The sequence below is a fragment of the Cryptotermes secundus genome, unplaced genomic scaffold (assembly GCF_002891405.2).
Source record: "Cryptotermes secundus unplaced genomic scaffold, Csec_1.0 scaffold364, whole genome shotgun sequence".
NCBI lineage: Eukaryota > Metazoa > Arthropoda > Insecta > Blattodea > Kalotermitidae > Cryptotermes > Cryptotermes secundus.
This window is the reverse complement of record NW_019733841.1, coordinates 470,691-496,716: the sequence shown is the minus strand read 5'-3', so window position 1 is coordinate 496,716 and position 26,026 is coordinate 470,691. Positions and strand designations below refer to the sequence as shown.

At 41.9% G+C, this 26,026-nt stretch overlaps 1 protein-coding gene across 12 annotated transcripts in view; it reads right to left on the bottom strand.

Moving 5' to 3' along the window:
- LOC111868237 (glutamate-gated chloride channel) overlaps positions 1–26,026 on the bottom strand; it is a 331,426-nt gene that overhangs the window by 94,976 nt on the left and 210,424 nt on the right. For all 12 annotated transcript variants that reach the window (XM_023858697.2, XM_033752961.1, XM_033752962.1 and 9 more), the window contains exon 3: positions 9,358–9,441. In XM_023858697.2, coding sequence (XP_023714465.1) covers positions 9,358–9,431 — 74 coding nt within the window. In that variant the 5' untranslated portion in view covers positions 9,432–9,441. The remainder of the gene's footprint in view (positions 1–9,357; positions 9,442–26,026) is intronic.

Here is a 26,026-nt window from a genome sequence, read left to right as displayed (position 1 = left end):
TGCATTGTGAACAGAATACTGCATCCGATTTTTCGTTGCCTGGCATTCCTTCCTTCCATTTACGCAGAACCGACTTCCGCACTTCACGAGATTTCTCTCGCTGTTCAGTCAGCAGCCGCCGGTTCTCTGAAGAAACGCGGGGCAGTTTAACAAGTTCCTCGTCTTCATGACGCCTCTGGACCGAATAGTACTTTCCCTCTCCACATACTGTTTACATAAACTGAAGATAATTAATCTTTTCAGTTAAAAAATTAATTTGTTCACGTAGTTGGTTGAGGCACTATGCTACAAGCCGGAAGGTCGCCGGATCGAATCCCGATGAGTCCATTAGATTTTTTCAATTTACCTAATCCTTCCAGCCGTACTATGGCCCTGGGGTCGACTCAGCCTCTAACAGAAATGAGTACCAGGAATATTTTTGGCGGTAAAAGGCGGCCGGCGCGTAAGGCTGGCGACCTTGCCATCATCTATGAGCCGATTGTCTAGAAAATGTGGGAACCTCAACAGCTCACAACCCTATGGGCCTCCGCGGCCTGTTACAGGGATACCTTTACATTTAATTTTTTTACACAACATCAATAATTCACAGAAATTCTACAGTTTTTATGTATAATGTATTCGCCAATAAAAAAGGTAAATTAATCCCTATGCTTAATCAATTGAGTACTATGCCATGAAGACATATGGGGAAGTGGAGGTATAGCTCCACCATTCTTTACCTCGGCATTAGATGGAGTTGAGTTGTCAGTTTCATGCCTTAGTTGCTTTACCGCCTGGGAAAAATCCCTGCCACCCACTGTGTATGAGGCTGGGTGGACCCCGGAGCCGGTCTGGATCCTGTAGGGGGAAGAATATTCTTGACCCTGCCGGGAATCGTACACCGGCCGTCCAGCCCATATCCGTCGCTATACCGACTGGGCTATCCTGGTTCGTCAGTTCATCTATAGTTCCGTATGTCCACAGGATAACACAGACACAGAATGAACGCAGACAGACACGCGTAACTCGAGTGGGATTCGAACCCACGACTCCAGTGTTTCAGCGGACGAAAACAGTTTACACCTTAGATCGTGCGGCTACTCTGATCGGCAATTTTCTACACATACAAAAATACATTTGAAAAATATCTTTCAGACTATTATAACCCACTTAAATACAAACCCCCTTCATAGGCTTGTACACGCTTGATAACGCACGCATCAACCGTAAAAATGAAATTTATAAAACAACAAACAAGTAACGTACTATATAACGCTGTGATACCGAAAAAGGCGCAACAGAATTTTAATTGATATATTTTAACGACTTTTTAAGAACTTTTATACAAACAAACTCCGTGGCTCCGGTCCACAAGCGAACTACACCGACCGCGCGACCGCCGCTTGTCGGCGAAGTTAGTGCCAACTTTTGTCGATAGAGTGTGTCACGTTGTCAGCGCAACGGACCCCCACGGCCGTTAATCTCGGTTTTCTAGACCGGAGCCGCTATTTTCTTGAAATAGCTCCTCAATTATCAAGAACGTCTATTTCTACAAAAAAAATAATTTCGAAAATTACCACTGCGTATAGACATGTGACACAAAATGGAGCATGCAGTCAAACAATTTTAGTAGGACTCACATGGAGCTGACGGCTGTATACGGTCGAAAATTTTCGTAGCAGCAAGTGTAAGAGACAGGCAACGAATGTGGCATTTCAGAAGGAATCATATATGTACGAAATAAAACCCCTTCGTTTCGGTATCTGACCCAATACAACTCACCGTTCTCATAAAATTAATGGGACAATATCACAATTTATATGCCTATAAACGATGCACGTAACCATGTTCACCGCTGAAATTTGTAGACGTCTTTATATAAGTTCTCACTTACGTTTCCATGGAAAGTGACAGCTTCGAACGATCGTTGTAATCCTACGAAATTTATTACGACTCTTTTCTTTGTAAATAGAAAATTACATCGAACAGCACAATTCCATGAAGCATTCCGTCTTCTGGGATGTGTCGCCGTGTAGATATTGTGTGAACCGACGTTTCGGAGGAACATTTCGCCTACATCTTCAGAGTAGAAAAATTCGCGAGCGAGGAACCAGCGTGGCTGCCACTTGCTCACGCTGGTTCCTCGCTTGCGGATTCTATTTACGCTTAAAGTAGAGGCGATAAGTTCCTCCCGAAACGCCGGTTCACACAAGATCTACACGGCGCCACATCCCAAAGGACGGAATTCTTCTTAGTCACCGACGTGAAAACCTCAAATCTTACAACACGATTCCAGCCTTACGTTTAAAATTCTAATATGTAACACATACGTACACAATGTGCTACGAGGCTCAGTAATTTTCACACACTCATTCTTCTGACATAGCAATATAGCTCTTACCACCAGACATCATTGTCTGTCTACAGCAATTTTTTTTATTGCTAGTGGGGTGGGACTAAGTCCCTTGTACTGCGGCCACTTCTGGCCTATTGTACCAGCCCCAGGTGATGGGTGAGGGTGATTGTGGAGCAGTTGGTGCAATGAAGATTGGCAGGGGAAACCGAAGTACTCGGAGAAAACGTGCCCCAGCGCCACTTTGTCCACCAGAAATCCCACTTGACAAGACCTGGGATCGAACCGGGGCCGCCGCGGTTGGAAGCCAGCGACTAACCGCTTGAGCTATGGCGCGGCCTAAGGGAATGTTAGTTATTTTTGGTTTTCTTTATTTAAAAATAAAAATAAAAATAGGCTTATGAGATCGCTGTGCTGTCTCTTTGTGTCTGTGGATCTCCTATTATCAATTTTGAATGCCTGAACCAATCTTTTGAAACTTGGTATATGTATTTCATAGCATCTGAGCCCATCGCAAAGGCATACTTTATAAATCCCTGCCATCAGTCTATGTATCCCTCTATCGTTGCTAGGCAACGGCCCGATATAAATGTTACTGCAGCAACGAAGACACAAACAACAACAGAATTGTTGGACGCGTCGTTTTCTATGGGGTCAGTGTCGTATCAAAGGAAAGTAGGCTATTAGGTCTGCACACAATATCTTCTTATAAAATTGTAGAATACTCCGTTTTCTGAATAGGGTTCTAAAAGTGAAGGTATACTCGTGTCTTTTAAAATCTGTCTTTATTCTCCTCTTTATGGCTTTGGCGACTGACTTACCTTCACCGTCGGTGTAAAAATTTATCACTTTATTTTTCTTCGTCGTACATTTCATTATCTTAAACACTGTTCCGTATTCCGGTGGCTTACTTCCACTCCAGAAAAAATTTACTTTACGAAATACTCATCTTGTCTTAACAGCTTCTGCAGTGAACCAAGTAACGACGCGTTTGAATGGACTATGCACTTTACACAGGAAGTCCACACAAACGACTGTATTTTTTATATGAGGTTCTCCTGAAGGTGACTATATAGAGTACCATCATCTTAGTTGTAACGCCATGTAGTTCAAATCTAGCGACGTTTCGGAGGAATGTTTCATTTTCATCATCAAGGTCGAAGAGTAAGACAGGCAAGAAACCAGCGGATGCAGACGACATGTTTAACTGAGCTTATCGCCTGCTTATGATAGATAAAAGAAACTAAACTCCGTGGCTCTTAGTCCGCAAGCTAACTATACAGACCTAGCGACTGCCGCTTATCTGCGAAGTTGGTGCCAACTTTCGTGGATAGAGGGTGTTGCATGGTCAGCGTAAAGGATCCCCAAGGCTGTTAATCTCGATTTTCTAGAACGGAGCCGCTACTTTTACATTCAAGTAACACCTCAATTAACCTCACGAGGCTGAGTGGACCCCGTTCCAGACCCACTACTTCTCAGAAAATCTGGTAGCGTCGGAAGTCGAACCCGGACCTCTTGATCAATAGCCAGGAACTCTATCCACTAGATCACAGAGGCGGTCTGCTTCTGATGCTTCCTTGTATTAATCTTTGACCATGAAGTTGAAGGCGATGTCCCCCCGAAACTTCGGAATGTGTTTGAACCACACGGCTGTACCAATGAGGGGATCGCATTCTTCATGCACACCCCGTGAGAGTCTCCAATCTAACGATGTGCAGTCCTGTAGGTGTGCCCCTACACGAGTAACATGCCTCCGAATAACTTGGGAGATATTTCTCTTCGTCGGCCTGATTTCAGTCAATATTTGTCACCCTGGGACTTCCATTTCGTTGGCTTCTGAAAGGAAGAATAGCAAGAAAGGAAAAGTTTCCGGTCTAGCGACTTGCTGAATGATGAAGGCTTGATACGGCGTCGGCATAAGACATAAAGATTTATTTGTGACTGGAATGAAGAAGCTTTCAGGTCAGAACGGCGTATTCTAAGAAAATGCGATGCACGGGAAATTTATTGCATTATAATGGTGCAGAAACAACTGTACTTGTCTCTACAGGATAAAGAAGAAATTCCTCGTATAATAAACCAGGCATATAGTTTACATCGACTTGACGATGTTGCTTGACCGCCTCTGTGGTCCAGTGGTCAGAATTCCTGGCTACAAATCAAGAGGTCCGGGTTCGATTCCCCGCTCTACCATATTTTCTGAGGAGTACTTGGTCTGGAACGGGGTCCACACAGCCTCGTGAGGATAATTGAGGAGCTATTTCAAGGAAATAGCGGCTCCGCTCTAGAAAACCGAAATTAACGGCCGTGGGGATCCAGTGCACTGACCACGCGACACCCTCTATCCGCAAAAGTTGGCACTAACTTCGCCGACAAGCGGCGGTCGCTCGGTCTTGCGGTCTAGAGCCACGGAGTATTTTGTTGTTTGTTTTACTTGTATTTGACGATGTTGCTTTGACTACACAGGTTGTGTGTTTCTCCGACTGAACTAGGAAGGGTGATCTTGAATGGTGAATATCCCAGTGGAATCTGAAAGGAACGAAGTGGTCTTGGCCTATGTGACAGACCGGCATTGAACTCATCGGTCTAGCTGTAACATTATACGCTTGTATACTGGACGTACTCGCTTACAATATGAGTCATTACATTAGTTATCATGACTGAAGTTTTTCTATTACCCAATCCATTCAGGTAAATTCCCTAATACTACCTGTATTAATGAATTATCCTAGCATTATCGAAGCTGTATTATCTAAATACCGTTATAGAATTAACAAGAAAAAATACCGACATTCGCCAAGAACGAATTAGAAAAACCACGAAATATTTCAGTCAATGGATATACTTTTTTTTTCACTCTGTATTTTTTATGTGGGACAATACTGAGTTTCTTGTGTCGATAAGTTTCCTGAGCTTCATGAATATTTATGTCTGCAGTAGACGTTTCGCTAAAATATGTTATCTCATCCTGTCTATAAGTCAGCTACCTGTAATATGTGTTGACACTCTAATTACTTCATAATTACTTTTCTCCTTCAAAAATATTGCTCAATTTTAAGAAGAGAAGATAAGCTAATCAGCAAATTAACTAATTCTATGAAGCAGAGCAGAATTTTTTGTCGCTCAGTGAGGAAATTCCTTGCCATTTTTATGACCGAATGTCAACAAATATCCGCTTTTCATCCTTGACCTAAATTGCATGAATTCAGTTTACACCAAAAAACTACATTTCTTCAGAAATTCGCCTTAACACTGCTCTCCGATATATCCTCACACTTTAATAAAATGCTGTAAATATTTATTTAACCTGTTTCTCGTTAAATCTTCCTAGTAATATGTTTAAAGGAATACGTTTTTAAGCTGCTCATTATGCAATTTTGTTCCATAATCCAGTTTTCGTCCTATTAATGCGAAATATTCTTCTCAGCAATAACAGATAAAATTCCAATGTTATTTATTTCAGTCATTAATATTTCAGCTAAGAGAGAAATGCATTTGAAGAATTTCTAACTACAGAATATTTTATGCATTAAAAGTTTAACATATGATGACTTCTTTTTGATAAGATATTACTTTTAAAATTTGTGATGTACTGAGTAATGGGTATAATAGAATTTTCATACAATAAAATAAGTTTTATAATCGTTAGCCTACAACTTCCTCATTTCTCTATACAAATGGAAGGATTTCAAGGAAAATAAAATCATAAGCTTTTCCCTGAGAATATGATTATCCATTTCATTAATACAAATGAAATATTCACTTAGAAAGATTTGCTATTTCAACTCCGGGCATCTTCTTCGTTCAATGATATAATTGGAAATAAATTACCGTCAGTCATGGACCCTTCAAGATAAGACCGAACTTGTAGTTTCCACTCATTAAAAATAATTTATGAAAACACCACTATTTTGAGTTGTGTGATTATTAAGGTTCAGCCACACAGAGCGCTACGCTATGTTCGCTACGTACGCTACGTACGCTGTGTACACTCTGCGACGCAGGTAACATAGGGAACATAGCGTACGTAGCGTACGGAAATCTGTGTGGCCAGTCACATTGGCAATAAAGGTGGATATTTTTCTGTTCGTATAGCGCTCTGTGTGGCCGAAACTTTAGACGAAGTTTTGGGTAGGATGTTTGGATTCATTGCACGCTCAACTCTTAACTACAAATAATACAGAGCTATCGCTGATCTACGCGCTTTATAAGTCGTACACGGTAAGTTTTTTCAGTCTTCACTAGTCGTATCCTGGCAACGGATGTATAACAGTCTCAATGTGAGTGCAGCACATTATGAAGTCTTCTCTGCACAGCCTAATTCCTTTCTTGAAGTTCCTTCTAAGTTATTTTGCAAAATGCACACTCCAGAGACTGTCAATTCTCGACCAATGGCTCACTTAGAACTCCTGAACTCGACTGACTATTCTCAACTGAACTCTTCTTTATAATAACTTTGCACAGACCGAACAGAAAACACGGCGTCCAACAATCCCCTTATTTTTGTGTGATTACTGATCCGTAGCTTAGAAACGGATCACAATGAAACCCCTTTGCAGAGTAGTTGCCTAGGGATAGCCCTGGTAATTTTAACGTGTTTACCAGCCGTTGCAAAGCAACGTATGTTCCTTCTCGTGATCGCTGCAGAACAACAGCTATACACACTGCAATACAAATAATCAAAGAAATTATTTTATTAATTAAATTCAGCATGGAAAATGGCAGACATTTCATTAGTAGGATTTTATCATAGTTCAATGCAGTCTCCAACCAGTCGAGTTAGTTCTAGTGCAAGACACGCGGTCTTCTGTCACTGATTCCTTATCTAAAGACGCAGTATAAATATAGTAAATCCATTTAGTATCCATGACACTAATGACAGAGGGAAATGCAAAGACAAAACAGGGCACGGGCTATAAATCCAACACGTCAATAGTCTGTGTACAAACCATCAGTCTACTGGGAGATATCCGTCTGTTTCCAAACACGTATCAGCATTCACAATTCCCTAGATGAGAATCCAGCTACACGTGCAATTTCCACTCTAACTGATGGAATTTCAATTTTAGTGGAGATATTTATCCGATTGAGGAGGAAATTAAGAGGAGATTGAACTTGGGTAATGTCTGTTACCATTCGGTCCAGAACATTTTGTCTTCTACTCTGCTGTCCAAACACATAAAAATTAGAATATACAAAACTATAATTTTGCCTGTGGTTCAGTATGGGTGTGAAACTTGGTCTCTGACATTAAGGGAGGAACATAGACTGAGGGTGTTTGAGACCAGGGTGTTGAGGAGAATATTTTGACCGAAGAGGGGTGAAGTGACAGGAGGTTGGAGAAAACTGCATAATGAGGAGCTTCATAACTTGTACTCTTCTCAAAGTATAATTAGAATGATCAAGTCAAGGAGGATGAGATGGACAGGGCATGTAGCACGAATGGGGGAGAAGAGGAATACATATAGGATATTGGTGGGAAAGCCAAAAGGAAGGGGACCGCTGGGAAGACCAAGACGTAGGTGGGTGGACAATATTAAAATGGATCTTAGAGAGATAGGATGGGATCGTATGGATTGGATTGATCTGGCTCAGGATAGAGACCAGTGGAGGGCTCTTGTGAACATGGTAATGAACCTTCGGATTCCATAAAATGCTGGGAAATTCTTGAGTAGCTGCAGAATTGGCGGCTCCTCCAGAAGGGCTCAGCTCCGTAAGTAAGTAAGTAAGTATGTAATTTAATGTGAATCTAATGATCAGTCATTTGAACTCCAGAGGTGGGGGGGGGGTGATCAGCCCGCGGCAAGGCTGATGCCCACTACACAGGATAACGCACACAGAATAAAAGCAGACAGACATCCGTGCCTCGAATTGGATTCGAACCCACAATCTCAGTATTTGAGCAGGTGAAGACACATTCATTGTTTCTTTGTTTTATAACTCAGATGTGTACGCCTACGTGCTGTGTTATTAATGAATAAGTTAGGATAGCATTGCAGAATTACTGACTGTTAGGAACTGAATGTTTTCATGGTTTTCCTCACTTACTCCAAACAAATGCTGCTTTAATACCTTGAAATACGCGTAAGCTACAGCCTGCTCGCAGATATTTATGAACTCAGCATTCATAACCACATTTGTAGGTCATTCGACGATATAATCTATGCACTTAGAATAGCGCAGCGCAAATAACCTAAAAGTTAGTAACATCATTTATCAGGGAGGCACGCGGTAGCGTATTTGGTTGAGGCACTATGCTACAGGCCCGAAAGTCGCGTGTACGATACCCGATGATGTGGAATTTTTCAATTGACCTAATTCTTCCAGCCGTACTCTGGCCCTGGGGTTGACTCAACCTCTAACAGAAATGAGTACCAGGAATATTCCTGGTGGTAAAGGGCGGCCGGCGCGTAAGGCTGACAACCTCCCTGCCATCTGTGAGCCAACTGTCTAGAAAATCTGGGAGCTTCGACGTCTCACAACCCTATGGGCCTCCATGGTCTGTTACAGGGGTATCTTTAAGTGTTTAAATTTATTTTTTATCATTTTATCAGTCCCAAGTAGCATTAATTTAATAAAAGGTACTTAGGCCTATCCATACTGGAACCCCGTCTTATGGAAATGTGTTACGTTTGTGGAGAAAGAGCTGTGAACATATTATTTTTGGCATTGGCTGAAAGTAGAATTTCAAATCATGTTCCGGGCGCTTTTATTCTCCATTAATACCAGACTGGGTGAGCCCCAGTGTCCCTGTGGGCTTAACGGAGAGGAAGAATAGCCCCATCGTCCCAGGGGGAGATTCAAACCACGGATGCCAGTCACTGTACAGAGCTATCACGGCTCACATGAACAGGAACATTAAGAATATATGAATGCGACGCCACGCAATTCCGTAGATGGGTTCCTCCAAAAATTTGGTACTTATCGGTCAAACTGAACGGCGTCACGTCTCGAAAACCATTAATCTTCATATTCATCGCCCTGAGAATCTCAAACATTACAAGAAGAAGAGGAAATATACTTACAAATCCGACCCGCGGACGTGCCATAGAATGAGCAATATGGCGGCCGCGCGAAGCAGCTCCACAAATAAACCCATCTTAGGACATCTGAAATAAAAGAGAGTTACCAGTTATTTACTTGTTGTTTAGAGTAAAATTTGGCTCCAGACAGAAAGAGTTAGTACCTCGAAGTACATCGGAGTTATCCCATACAAATTCAGCACATGTAAAATTAATATCTTGATATCAAATATTGATAAGAAGGTTACGATACATAACTTATCTAAAGGAATAATGTATTAATCCAGCAAAGGAATAACCAACAGACTATTTACGGAACTAAACAATCAATAAAGTGACACAGTAAGTAAATAAAGAAACAGCAGCAAATCACCAACCACCTCAATGTCTCCAACATAAGACATACAAATGACATAAGTTCTGAGAAAAATTAGAGAAGTTAATTACATTATAGTATGGTAAAAGGGAGCCGGTCACGTTAGCCGAGCGGTCTAAGGCATGCACTGTCTTCGCTCGCTCGGAAGCCGGGATTGTGGGTTCGGAACTGTTTCCTGTGAGGTACGGACTGAATTCTTATATATTATTCTTATACACTGCCGGTCACGGTAGCCGAGCGGTCTAAGGCATGTACTGTCTTCGCTCGCTCGGAAGCCGGGATCGTGGGTTCGGATCTGTTTCCTGTGAGGTACGAACTGAATTCTTATATATTATTCTTATACACTGCCGGTCACGGTAGCCGAGCGGTCTAAGGCATGTACTGTCTTCGCTCGCTCGGAAGCCGGGATCGTGGGTTCGGATCTGTTTCCTGTGAGGTACGAACTGAATTCTTATATATTATTCTTATACACTGCCGGTCACGGTAGCCGAGCGGTCTAAGGCATGTACTGTCTTCGCTCGCTCGGAAGCCGGGATCGTGGGTTCGGATCTGTTTCCTGTGAGGTACGAACTGAATTCTTATATATTATTCTTATACACTGCCGGTCACGGTAGCCGAGCGGTCTAAGGCATGTACTGTCTTCGCTCGCTCGGAAGCCGGGATCGTGGGTTCGGATCTGTTTCCTGTGAGGTACGAACTGAATTCTTATATATTATTCTTATACACTGCCGGTCACAGTAGCCGAGCGGTCTAAGGCCTGAACTGTCTTCGCTCGCTCGGAAGCCGAGATCGTGGGTTCGGATCTGTTTCCTGTGAGGTACGGACTGAATTCTTATATATTATTCTTATACACTGCCGGTCACAGTAGCCGAGCGGTCTAAGGCATGCACTGTCTTCGCTCGCTCGGAAGCCGGGATCGTGGGTTCGGATCTGTTTCCTGTGAGGTACGAACTGAATTCTGAAGTAAAACTTCAGTAACGGTGATTACGAGTCCTATCTTCTGCGATATAACGCCGTGTGGTCCGCTGAGAGCCGCCTCTGTGGTCTAGTAGTCAGAGTTCCTGTCTACAGATCCGGAGGTCCCGGGTTCGATTCCCGGCGCTACCAGATTTTCTGAGAAGTAGTGGGTCTGGAACGGGGTTAACTCAGCCTCATGAGAATAACTGAGCTGTTTCAAGGAAATAGCGGCTCCGGTCTAGAAAACCGTGATTGGCGGCAGTGGTGATCCGTTGTCCTGACCACGTGACACCCTCTATCCGCAAAAGTTGGCACTAACTTCGCCGACAAGCGGCGGTCGCTCGGTCGGTATAGTACACTGGGGGACCAAAGGCCACGGAGTTTATTTTTAGTAGTAAGCTGAAAATCAACAGACGTTTCGGAGGAACATTTCTGCCCCATATTCAGGACTGAAGATTAAGCACGGCAAGAAACAAGTCTAAATCAGGCAAAAAGATCGATTGTCTTGCAACGGGCTACAATGCGTTATAACCCAGAAAATAGAAGTTTTCATAAACTTACCGGCTTATAGTCGGGAGACGGGTTAGTGTAGTCGGTATATAGGCTGCCTATGGAATGGAGGACCATGAGGTCGGAGTTCGAGTTCCAGTAGGGTCAAGAATTTTCTCTTCTCCACATCGTCCAGACCGAATCTCGTGTCCACGCAACCTCCTATCCCATGAGTACCTGGGGTTCTTTCCCCGGGGGTAACATTGCTGGGACGTGAAGCTGACAACTCACCTCCAACTAGTACCGAGGCCAAGAAAATGTGGATCTATAAATTCACTCCCCCATACGCCTTAATGGCGTAGCGCTTAATTAGTTAAGCACAGGGACAACTTTACCTTTATCTTAGTGGCTTACATTCGAACTTATAGAGGGTTTTCCTTATTCTCAAACAGTTCTCGCAAAACAGCAAGAGCCTAAGACGGACATTCTGAACGTCGTAATGTAATGTTAGCAGACTCCACTGAGTAACGTAATTTAGCTCAACTCATACACTTCATTTCCTGAAGTTTACGTCAGAATTCGATCCCCATTATCTGTAATTTTTATCCTCCACTCTAGATAGAGGTGTATAGTCAGTGTTACGCCCCTGCCGCTTTAACCTGTGGAGAAGAGTCTTCAGGTAGCCATTAAACAGGTGTTTGCCCCCCCCCCCCCCACACACGCAATATGAGTTCTATGGAAAAGAGAAAATCCAGCAACTGTAGTCCGTCGCATTACCGACTGAGCTATCTCAGCTGTCATAATGTATCCTAAAGGAATTTATTTTTCCTTATTTGTACCAAGATTTAACTTTATTTATAGATGTGCACATGAAAAAAAAACATAAATATAAAGGTAAGGGTATCCCTGTAACAGGCCGTGAAGGCCCATAGGGTTGTGAGACGTTGAGGGTCCCACAGTATCTAGACAATTAGCTCAAAATGGCGGTAAGGTTGTCAGCCTTACACGCCGGCCGCGCTTTACCCGCCAGGAAGATTCCTGGTACTCATTTCGGTTAGAGGCTGAGTCTACCCCAGGCCCATAGCGTGGCTAGGATTAGATGAATTGAAAAAAATCATCTCATCGGAACTCGAACCCACGACCTTCCTGCTTGTAGCATAGTGTCTCAACCAACTACTCTACCGCGTGCCCCCTTTCCACCAAAGGAACAACGAATATATTCACACAAAATTTTGAGTTTAAGTACTTCGTAATTTATTCGTCCACTTACGTATGCAAAAATTCACAAACCTAACTAAAGAATTTCAAGGATGTCAGTGAGAGAGATAAAGAAAGAAAATCAGGGTTATACAAAAAAAGAAACAAATGTTCAAACAGTTCTTTAATTATAAAGTAATATTTTCTCGAAAATTCCGATTTTTACAAGTCCTTTGTTGGTTAATTCTTAACCACTTTTTGTTCGTAACAGAAGAATGCTGACAATTGAGGTGTCGTGCGATTGGCACGTGTTTGGAACATCTCATTTGCAGTTCTGTGCCATTCTTAATTAGGGCTCGACAGAGCGTGTTAATAAAGCTTCGCTCAGCAAGGCGTGTAATTCATTGCATGCCTCGTAACAGCTGAATTGATATGGATCAGAAGGGTGATTATTCAACCATCCAAAAGCTTCGATTTATTGCTACAATTATTTTAAATTTAAATCCATAATTTATAAGTTAGTCTTTAATTCATTTCACTATTATATTTATTATGCAAATATACGAATGAAAATTTGTTCTTCCTTCCTATTGTTTTTATTACTGTTGAATTAATTATGGAATAAATTAAACTCTAGGAATTTTCCTTCAATCAAATTTGTAGCTTTTTTTTCCACTTGTCAACATGAAATATTTCGGTCCCCTTATGACATATAAGCAAGGGTTTCCTTGCAGAACCTATAATTTATAATCTCCTACTCCAGAGACTTAAACTCTACTAACTTCGTGTTGTTAATATTTTCATGAGCCACAGCAAAATGAAACATATCGGACGGGTTTCGTCCTGAGAATGTCAGCATGTAGTCAATATTTCTCTTCTTAGGTGGCGTGCAAACTTTAGCATACATATGTTGGTATGCTGAAGGGGGCTGTTGCATAATTTTCCTCTATGTTGTGGTGTAGTTTATGAATACAGTTTTGTTGGATGCGAACTCTTGGCTATTTGTTGCATTTCTCTTGCTTATCCAAGTTATGTGCTTTAGGGCGGATCTGAGGGTAGCCCCTAGTAAGTTAAGAGGAACAGATTAAGTAAGTACTTAACTTTTATGTCTCTCTTCTTAAATCTAAAAAGAAAGTTTCAGAGAAAAAAATATATAATATATATACTGTAATGTGTATTCCATAATGTTCTGTGTACCATAAACAGGTTTCGAAAATTTTATGGAGTTATGTGTTCAACAAGAAACGTAAGTTTCTAGAATCATGGATTCTCTTGCTAAGTGCCTGGACTTAAAACCCCAAGGTAGGGCCGCGCCATAGCTCAAGCGGTTAGTCGGTGGCTTCCCACCGCGGCGGCCTGGGTTCGATCCCGGGCCTGGTCAAGTGGGATTTGTGGTGGACAAAGTGACGCTGGGGTGGGTTTTCTCCGAGTACTTCGGTTTCCCCTGCCAATCTTCATTCCACCAATTGCTCCACAATCACTCTCACCTATCATCTGGGGCCGGTACAATAGGCCAGAAGTGGCCGCAGTACAAGGGACTTAGTCCCACCCCACTAGCAATAAAGAAAACCAGGGTACCTAAAACATTTAAGTCGTTAGTAGCCGAAAGAATACTTCAAATTTACTGTTCAGACCCCACATAAATGAAGCAGCTTTACAGTCGTACTTATCAACTTTATGGAGATAATCAAGTAGAAGGAGGGAGAACAAGAATAGCCAACCGCAGTTAATTACGGGGATGCAAAACGTAATGCGCGCGATAATTAAGAGAACTGCGCTAATGAATAGAAAAAAAGGACACGAAACTTAAATTGCATAAAATCAGAAACAGAAGCAACGACGCCACGAAATGCGAGCTGCTCTTTCTCCAGTTCAAATATTTACGTTCACCCGCGTGTACAATGATGATGACTGAAAGACATGGGGTTGTCACGGCGGTGACTATGAAGAATGTCGTCTTCTGGGATGTGGCGCGTGTTCATCTTGTGTGAACCGATATTTCGGAGAAACGTCTCCAGCAACCTGCTCAAGCCGGTTCCTCGATCGCGGTTTTTTCTACCCTGAAGATGGAGACGATACGTTCCTCCGAAACGTCGGTTGGCACAAGATCTACACGGCATGAGGAATAATCACATTAGACTATAGAACGCTAACTGAATGACGAAATGCCCATTCTAATAAGCCGATAGTCGCTAAGCCAGTCAGAAAATTATCTACATTTAATGGAATCCGAACGTAAATTACCATGTTCACAATCGAACACCACCGTCTATCCTGAGCCACTTTTATCCTGTCAATATTTTTACATGTTATTGCTGTAGGATAAATGTTAATCTTATCCATAAACCTACGACTGTGCCTACAAAACAGGACTCTTTCCTTCAGGTTTTTCGACTACAATTTATATGCATCTCTCAGGTGTTTCCTTTATGCTACATGTTCGGTCCATCAATGCTTCCTTTATTTGATCACCCGAATAATATCTGGCGAAGAATAAAGAAAGGTAAAGGTAAAGCTGTCTAGGCAGTGAAGGCCCATAAGTCTGTGAGACGTCGAGGATCCCACATTTTCTAGACAATCGGCTCACAGATGGCAGTGAGGTTGTCAGCCTTACGCACCTGCCGCCCTTTACCCACCAGGAAGGTTCTTGGTACTCATTTCTGTTAGAAATGATTCCAAAGCCTGGGAAAAATCACACTGACGTAACAAGCTACCGTCCAATTAGCTTGTTACCCATAATATCGAAACTTCTTGAAAAGCTTATCCTCAATAGAATTAATCATGACGCCAATCCAAATGACTGGATCCCTAATCACCAATTTGGCTTTCGACAGGCAGACTCCACAGTACAACAATGCCACCGAATAGCTAATATAATCAACCAAGCTATGGAAAACAAACAATACTGCACTGCTGCCTTCCTCGACGTAAGTCAGGCATTTGACAAAGTTTGGCATCCAGGCCTGCTTTACAAAATCAGAAGAATTCTACCGGCCAAATATTTCGCAATACTGCAGTCGTACCTAACAGACAGAGAATTCGAAATAAAAATCAACGCTGAAGTATCCAACCGAAGAAACATACAATCAGGAGTTCCTCAGGGCAGTATCTTGGGTCCACTCCTCTACGTGCTATACACCTCAGATATACCGACCACCGAATTAACAAAAATAGGTACGTTCGCAGACGACACAGCAATCTTCGCTACGTCAGAAGACCCGGTAATTGCTTCATCTAATTTACAAGAACATCTGAATCTAATGGAGAAATGGCTACACCGATGGAAAATCAAAGTGAATGAAAGCAAATCGGCGCATGTGACTTTTACTCTCAGGAAAGGAAACTGCCCCTCAGTACACCTAAATCATGTTAACATTCAACAGCAGGATGTAGTAAAATACTTAGGACTACACCTGGACTCAACATTAAACTGGAAACACCATATAGCGAAGAAGAGAAAACAAATCGAAATTAAGTTCAAGGAAATAAATTGGCTAATAGGTCGGAAATCTCACCTAACAATAGATAATAAACTACTGATCTACAAAACAATAATTAAACCCATATGGACATACGACATTGAGCTCTGGGGATGCGCCAGCAAATCCAACATAACAATCATCCAGCGAAGTCAATCCAAAATACTTAGAGCCATAGTTGACGCACCTTGGTACGTGTCAAACCAAACTCTTCACACCGACCTCAAGATCCCATATGTAAGAACCGTAATCACAGACAGAATCCAAAAACATTATCAGAAACTGGAATCTCACCCCAACAACGCAATAGAAGCTCTCCTTCAACCTACACAATACAGAAGACTAAGACGAACTTGGCCAAACGATCTCCAGGAAAACTGAGGTGTAATCGATGGATTACAGCTCTTCAAGCCAACCTAGTACAATAGAATAATTATTGTACATGACAGCAAATTAGCTCATAGAATGCAAATTCAGATTGCTAATAAATGATAAATAAATAAAAAAAATCTGTTAGAGGCTCAGTCGACTCCAGGCCCATAGTTCGCTTGGAAGGATTAGGTAAATTGAAAAATAAATCCATCCCATCGGGACTCGAACCCGCGACCTTCCGGCTTGTAGCATAATGTCTCAACCAACTACGATACCACTTGCCCCAATTTGGTGAATAGTAAAAATGATAAAACTGAAAATTTGAAAAAAAAAATTAAAACAAAATGACTTCAAATTATTATAAGAAAACGGATGATATATTTTGCGAGTATATTCCACTTTTTGATAATCCTTGGGCAAAGTTCAAAACTCCCCGTTAACTAAGCCTGAGTTCATGAATTACGCTTTGGAGACAACAGGTCATTGTGAAGGTCTGTCTATTGGCTTCTGGGACAGGTCATCAGGCCATGAGAAGCCTCACGACTTTCCCCAGCAGTTCCAATCGATTCTTTATTCCTTCCTATATGCTGTTCATATTTCCTTGCTACAAAACAGATCTACCGAACAATAGAAAACTTCAACATGGCGTCGTAACGCTGGTTCGCTTGGAAACAAAGAGTATCAGCTTTTCTAAGGCCCTTTTCGAAATCTTTAACGTAGTAACTGAAGGATATATATTTCCTGTATAAAATATAAGGCCCGATTGAGAGAAAGGGACATACAAGAATTATGAACCGGGGGGACGAACATTATGGTGGAAAATAAAGAGTTTCGAAACAAGATTTTAACCACATACGGAGATGAAGAGGAACAAAATTTGTTGGGGCGAGGATTTTGATAGGAGATTTAAAAATGTTTACGCTGAAATAGATGGTAGGTGGATAGTGGAATTCAAGAATGAACATAAATGGCAAAACAAGGGATATATTTGACTAAATATAATGAGAAATGGAAGAGGATGGCAAATAAAACACGAGAATAAAGTAGAAATATATCTAAATGACTCGTTATTACTGTGGGTAGTAAAAAAACAAACTCCGCAAGTGAACTATACCGAAAGAGCGACCGCTACTTGTCGGCGAAGTTAGTGCCAACTTAGATGGTAACAGGATAATTATAATTAATATAATTAAATTTGATCTGGTTNTTTAATTGTTTCTTGCATCCTGTTGTGTATTTAATCAATATTAGAGTCAATTTTACCAACTACACAACACGTTTCTATTATTATCACACTACATGTTTCGACCTCAAGAGGTCATCCTCAGGTGTACGAACAACAGTATAATTACACGCAATCACATTCGTTTTTCCACTTATTCGACCCTGTATCTTATTCAGGCTTACGCTCAATGATATCACTGAGTGTAAGCCTGAATAACATACAACGTGTATTATACTGTTATTCGTACACCTGAGGATGACCTCTTGAGGTCGAAACATGTAGTGTGATAATAATAGAAACGTGTTGTGTAGTTGGTAAAATTGACTCTAATATTGATTAAATACACAACAGGATGCAAGAAACAATTAAAGTATAAAAGACTATTGAGGCCGTTCAATGCGATTGATAAATATTTTCTTCTTTTTTAATCTTCCATCCTTCACATGTTTCAGTCGGAGCTACCATCTTCAGAAGGATACATCAATACATACGCAAACTACTATGTAAATATCATTGGTCATTATCAATAATAAGTAATGTAAAGTAAATCTATCCCTGCACCAGGCCGTGAAGGCCCATAGGGCTGTGAGACGTTGAGGGTCCCACATTATCTAGACAATCGGCTCATAGATGGCGGTAAAGTTTTCAGCCCTACGCGCCGGCCGCCCTTTACCCCCAAGAATATTCCTGGTACTCATTTCTGTTAGAGGCTTAGTCGACCCCAGGGCCATAGTGCGGCTGGAAGGGTTAGGTAAATTGAAAAAAATCCGGTGACCTCATTGGGACTTGAACCCGCGACCTTCCGGCTTTTAGCATAGCCCCAGAACCAACTACGCTACCGCGTACCCTCATTATCAATAATAATTTATGAATATTTTAATAAATTCATGCACATTACTGTAATATTTTATAATCATGACACTGTAATAGTAGTTTCCGTATTTATTGCTATGCCCTTCTGAAGATGGTCGCTGCGACAGAAACATGTCAAGGATGAAAGATTAAAAAAAGAAATATATATACAAATCATACTGGACTGCGTTAATAATTTTCATATTAATGTTAATATAGAGGAAACTTAGAAAGTACATAAAACATGATTTTTCTGAGAGTATTGGCAAATGCAAATAAATAATTTGACGTACTGACTGTAGAAAGAAATGCTTTCTGAATATGTAAAAAGATATAGGGGTCGTTACGTCAGCGCTCCATGCGGGAATTCGTTGAATTACAGGGCAGTTGCAGCTTCGGTATTGTTTTTTTTTTTTTCTTACACGCTTTTGAAAAGGCATGGCTAATGTGTTTCTGTATCTTGATTTAATTGGCATGCATGAATGCCTTCAATGAGACTTTTTTCCTAACTTCCACCCATTCTACGCTCCTAAATTAACACAGAAATCGTGAGAGCGCTGAGGTACTGAAATGTGATTCTCAGCTGTTATGTTAGATTCTGTTTTAAAAAGGATGCAGAACAGCGGCTGGAAACCGTGTTGATGCGAAGAGCTGATTTCATTCGATGCACTGTACGTATGTTGGCCCTCAGCTATATATGTATGCATGTTGTGTCATTCTAACAGCGGCAAAAATAAATTATTTCGAAAGTGTTGGATTTTGATAGTGACCGCCTCTGTGGTCTAGTGGTCAGAGTTCCTGTCTACAGATCCGGAGTTCCCGGGTTCGATTCCCGGCGCTACCAGATGTTCTGAGAAGTAGTGGGTCTGGAACAGGGTCCACTGAGCCTCGTGAGGATAATTGAGGAGCTATTTCAAGGAAATAGACGCCCCGGTCTAGAAAACCGAGATTAACGGCCATGGGGATCCGTTGCGCTGACCACGTGACACCCTCTATCCTCAAAAGTTTGCACTAACTTCGCCGACAAGCGGCGGTCGCTCGGTCGGTATAGCTCGCTTGGGGACTACAGGCCACAGAGTTATTTTTGGGGAGGGGGATTTTGATAATGCCTGAGGGATGCAACTGGACGAATTTTAGAAGACGGTTGAACAATGTAGAAAGCATCAAATGAACATAGGATTCCACCCTCAGCATTCTTAAGTAAAGGCATTTTAATCTCCAGCTAAAGAAGTGTGAATTTTGTGGAAAAATTTTGACGAATTGTGTATTCTGGGATATAAAGACGTATAGACTGTTAAAAATCAACTGACGATTCGGAGGAACATATCACCTTCATATTTAGGGTCAGAAAATAAACCAAGGTGAAAGCACGTGACAAGTAGAGACAGAAAATGCAGACATGTTCCTCTGAAACGTCAACTGACCTTCAACGGACTACATGTCGTTATATCCCAGAAAATAGAACTTCTCATAACTACCGCTGTGAGAACCTCAAATCATCAGAAGCGATGACGTTTAATTTGACGTAGGAAAATGGCCACATAACTGACCTACGATTGTATGATTTTCATGTCAGAGCGGAGAGAGAGAGAGTTCAGTGTCCGAAAACTCGTTTTAAATACAAATTAAGAAGATAGATCGCATAACAAAAATCTTTCATTGGATTATAACAGAATGTTGTTAAAAGGAAGATCGAATATCGTGAAGTTATCCAATGTGTCATTGTCTCATCTGTCGTCAAGGGTTGGAGCAATAGGCCCGTTCTTGGCATCGGTACCAAGAGAGATTATGTGAAACTATCTCTCTTGGTAACGATGCCAAAAACGGGCCTATTGCTCCAACCCTTGACGACAGATGAGACAATGACACATTGGAGAAATGGTCGTTGGAAGGCGAAAACCAAAATACACGGTTAAAAACTTTCCCATTCCCATTTTCTTCACCACAAATACCATATGGACTACCCTAGAAATGAACCCGGCTCTCTTCGAGGAGAACCTGGCAAAAATTGCCTCGCGCTACCTCCTTACTTCTGTCATTTACTGTTCTACCTAAGCTGCCTCCGTAGTCTAGGGGTAACATTCCCCCCCCCTCATGACTCAAGGTACGCGGGTTCAAACACGGCGGAGGTCGTGGAATTTTTAAGGGCGGAAAAATTCAGGGAACAAGTCCTCCGGGAGGGACTTTAAGCCGTGGGTCCCGTGTCGTAGATTTACGGCACGTAAAAGATCCTCATGTCTCTAGGAGACCTCTGAGCAAAATTAGGCAACTTTCCCGCCCAAGTAGTTTCCAATGCCTCTGGTAGATGGGGGAAGCATCGGGCCCCGAAGGCCGACCTCGATGGCTGAACGGGGCTGATAGCACGCACCAGTACCGGTAGGGTATGGCGACTGGTAGAATATCAAAGGGGGACGTACAATAGACTATTAGTCGTGGTGCATGGGGAAACCCACCCCCTCCAATAATAATAATACTGTTTTACCTGCATGGATATGAGTCACTCTTGTGAATCTTACAATTTCTCTGTTGTTCAAGAGATTTCCCATCTTTTACGGAGCCCAAAGTCTTACGAAGAAAGAGGTTACAGATGAGTCATAATTCGAAGAGAAAAAATACTTGACTGAATCGGTTGGTATGTGGGTATTTATCACGGCTATACCAACTGTCATAGTCATTAACTTCGAAATGTATGGGCGGGTGAATATTAAAGTGAACTACTTTACTGGGACAGAGTCTGTTTCATAATACAGGGTTATTCTAAATTTTTGTCTGTGTTTCGCCTAGCCTATAAGAGTAAACCGCGACAGTAACTTAGAATCGCCCTGCAGAACATATTCCTTTTGTTCAGAATATGTAGACTTAATATTAGAGGATTTCTGTACTGGAGTAGACCGTTACTGACGTCGTTGGGCCTCGTTGAGCTTAGCACAACTGCGGATTTGTCGTAGCACTGTGTAAGACATAACATCTTACTGCATAACACTACGGTTGCAACAGCTCCGCATCTACCACGCAGCGCAAGCTCCATTCTGGTATTCGTTTCCATTACTGATAGCAGAATTATGAATCCCTGCAGTGCACTCTTCAAACACTCCACACCCCACGTATTCAAAGTTCAAACTGCTGAAGTACTGTGAACAGAGAAACCTTTATAGATGCGGTCATATATTTCCGTCTTGGGACTTGCGATTAGGCAGTATGAGGGAGTTCCCCTGCGCGATCAATAGCATGGTGCGGTACAGGTCACGTGGACCGCACCTGTATACAGCCGGAGGCCCTTTTTGAAATCAGCTCGTCCACAAGTAGCTTTATTAAATGTGTACATGGATCTGAGGATGCTTCACTGAGTGAGGAAATGTTCAGCCCCTTCAGGTAAATCCTGAGATATTTACTGCGCAGTAACTGAGCTATGAAACTGGTATGAAATTGAAAACGTTCCCTAAATTGCTTTATGTTACAGGGTAAGGATAATAGTCGTACTGAACAGAAAAGTATATGCAGGAAAGGATCAGCTCGTAGCCTGTATCATGAAGAATAAATACTTACAAGTACTTCTGTTGTCCAAAGAGCTACTGCGTATTAACTGTGTTACCCTTCTGTAATACTTACTTATGGAGCTGAGCCGTTCTTGAGGAGCCGCAAATTCTGCAGGTACTCAAGAAATTCCCAGCATTTTGTGGAACCCGAAGGTCCATTACCATGTTCACAAGAGCCCTCCACTGGTCCCTATACTGAACCAGATCAATCCAATCCATACCATCCCATCCTATCTCTCTAAGATCAATTTTAATATTGTCCACCCACCTACGCCTTGGTCTTCCCAGTGGTCTCTTTCCTTCTGGTTTTCCCACCAATATACTATATGGAGGGAAGCTGCGAATATGTTGAATAAGCAGTTGTGGACAGCCGACAAGGGGTTGTCCTCCAGCTTGGGGGTTGGGCGTGGGGCTAATAATTTCCCACAGTAAAAAATAACCGTATTACGAAAAAGAACCCTACTGTAACAGATCCGTTATTTTAAAGTATATTTTCTCTAAGTAGAAAATGGAGTGACTAAAAAATATCTCTACAGTAAATATTACGTTCAGAAAAATAATAATATAAATTCATCACCGTTGTGACAAAAGCCCACAGTCTTTTGTACAAAAGATATATGAAACAGAACCGAAATATTAGACGGTGTATATTTAATTTTATATATGTAAGTACATCACTTTATACCACTACAAAATGTCTATAATAAGATTCTGTGCACATCCCATATATACAGTTTTAAATATGTCTACCTCATATAAGGAACAGAAAATATTGTAACAAACACAGAGGCGGCTAACGTAAAAGTATAATTATCCAGTTATATAATGAGAACATAAAAACATAAAACCCCAACTGGAGCCGGGTAGCTCAGTCGGTATAGAGGCTGATTGTGGACTGGACGGCCGAAGAATCTGAGTTCGAATCCCAGTAAGGTAAAAAATTGTCTCCACGTCTTTCACACCCGTCCTGCGGCCCACCCAGCCTCCTATCCAATGGGTACAGAGGCTCTTTCCCTGCCGATAAAGCGGCTGGAGCGTGAAGCTGACCACCATCTACAACTAGTGTTGAGGTTAAGGAAACGTTGGCCTATACATCCACTTCCCCATACGCCTCCATGGCTTAGTGCTTAATTAGTTAAACACAGAGACAACTTTACTTTCTCTTACCTTTATATAAAAACTAAATGAAGTTAATTTTTCGAATGTCTTACCAAGACGGTGTACGATGTCATTTTTAACGCACCATTAATTACCAAGATTGAAACAAATGAAACAAAACATTGTAACTACAGATTTGTTTGGGCAGGATACAGTAAACCGAGTAACGCATAACAGCCCATGTATCTCACTCAGGTTGTGGAAGTGAGCCCGTTAAAGCTATCGTAAATATAACTGACAAGACATAAAGCTGTAGTTAGACAATCCGTTGGGCCGCGCCATAGCTCAAGCTGTTAGTCGCTGGTTTCCCATCACGGCGGCCCGGGTTTGATCTCGGGTCTGGTCAAGTGGAATTTGTGGTGGACAAAGAGGCCCTGGGGCAGGTTTTCTCCGAGTACTTCGGTTTCCCCTGCCAATCTTCATTCCACCAGTTCCTCCACGATCACCCTCACCTATCATCTGGGGCTGGTACAATAGGCCAGAAGTGGCCGCAGTACAAGGGACTTAGTCCCACCCCACTAGCAATAAAAAAAAATTAGACAATCCCTTCCAGAAATTTTCAGTGAACATGACGAATGGAACCAACAATTATGGATGTGTTGGCACACAAACAAAAATAATCTAAATGCTACACACCTATTTCCAAACCTTGTTCCTCTATGTCAATCTTCAGAGGCATAGTGACGTATTGTACGGAGTTTGAAAACGTCAACACTGTGTGTCTCTTGGCACAACAGCAGGAATTCCGTGCGTAGAAACAACTGCCCTAGCGTCGAACCATCGGGCTCTAATCACAGGGGCTCCAAACGCTGTGAATCTGATTCGATTCTAAATAACATTCTGAGTACAGGGCCAGTAGAACTTATGGTCTTTTATGGCCTCAGTTCGGGAACTTATTTGTCACACTGTGTAGTTATAACAAATGTTGAGAAATCTTATTTTCAATTTCATTTTTTAATCAATAGTGCCGGGTTTCTGTAGAGATCTGGAACAAACTGACAAAATGCAGAACATAAAAATAATTTGGGGGAAAGAAAGAGAGAATTTTTCTTAGCACTGAAAATTGCAAATAAAATCAAATTTTTGTATACACGATATTCTCTTATTTTTAAATCTATGTAATAAAATAATAAGTTGATCTCAACTCTCTTGCATAACATCTCCTTATTATTATCCTTACGTATTTGTCTCTAGATTTTTAGCTTCATGCACAGTTTTATTGGCCATTTCGTAAAATTTCTTCGAGTGCTAAAGGGCACAATGGCCGATTTAAGAACTCTGTTTCTCCTACTATATATATATATACGCACGCAATAACTATTATAATACAGGGGGACACGCGGTAGCGTAGTTGGTTAAGACACTACGCTATAAGCCGCAAAGTCGCGAGTTCGTAACCTGATGATCATTGAATTTTTCAACTGATCTAATCCTTCCGGCTACACTATGGCCCTGGGGTCGACTCAGCCTCTAACATAAATGAGTACCAGGGATCTTCCTGGGGGGGTAAAGAGTGGCCGGTGTGTAAGGTTGAAAACCTCACCGCCATCTGTGAGCCGATTTTCTAGAAAATGTGGGAGCCTCGACGTCTCACAAACCTATTGGCCTCTACGATCTGTTACAGGGATAGCTTTACCTTTTTTCATTTCAATACAGTCTTTTGGACGATAAACTGCGCTGAAACACAATAAAGTCATGATACTTTTATGAACCACATCTCGGCTAATAAAGACGCACAAATATAGGGGTGCTTATAGATTTCAGATGTTCTGTGGCATGAAGACACAAACAACATAAAATACATCAAATATTATAGACTGACATTTTCCCTTGAGAACTCTACACATCTACAACTGAGTCTATTGTATCTGTTGCAACCGATCTGACACGACCAATACTCGGTTCCTTCATATTTTACGAACTGAGGCTCGCATGAAATTGCCAAGGAAATCAAACCAGCTCTCTCATGCGATGTACCTGGTAGCTGGGAAGCTCGGCAGTTGTGATCAGCTTCTCGGACCCGACATCTTCCGTCTTCGTAGTTATGGCAGTGCAGTTCTTTTAAAGCTGGCTATTTCACGACGCAGCCCGTATCAGTCGCACATAGCGTCGAGGGCAGGATGAGTAACACTAATGGAGCAGTTTAACGGAAAGCTGATCGCAGTCAAAGCGCGGTCTAAGGCATAAAATCTATTCGTCCCCTTCCGCGAACGCTAGGATCGTGGGTTCGAATCTCACTCAAGTCATGATTGTTTGCGTTTATTCCGTGTTTATGTTGTTTTACGTGTACGTAGTACTCTTGCGACGAGCTGATCCCCCGTTAAATGAGTCCTACCGACTGTTTGAAATTAAGAAACCGAAGTGAAACGAAGCGTTTCACGGACGCCCTATGATCCAAGTGGGAACAACAGGAATATATATGTATATAGATAGGTGGATAGGTGGGTAGGTGGATATGTGGATAGATAGATGGTTTAAGGAGAAAAAATTGACACAGAAAGCCGAAGTATTCGGTGAAAACCTTCTCCAGTACGAGTGCCTCTTTGTCCACCACATATCCCACCTGATCTGAGCAGGAAACGAACTCAGGACGCCGCGATAGAAACCAGGCGATACATCTCTTCAGTTATAGCACAACCGACAGCGTAGTATTTTCATTAATCTCGATTAAATTTTGGTCCGGGCTATATCTGTGCCCTGTTGTATCCCGAAGGATGTGATGGGATACTCGTGTAGACCGAGCGGACAGTCTGTGTTTGGGAACAATTGAAATTCCACTCTTCAGAAGTCATCAGTGATAACGGATATATGTGTAAATACGTTTGATGATGTAATCGTGCAGGGGTGTGAATGCAATGTGCACCAATGCAGTAGGAGTATGCACGTAGCAAGGGATAGCCTCCAAGGGGTGTTGATCGTAAGGCCGAGGGCACACCAAGGAAACTGGCAACCGCAACGCAACCGCAATTTCCGAGACATTTTATCAGCCTGAGTTGAACACATGTTACTGAATGGAGCAACGCAAATTGAG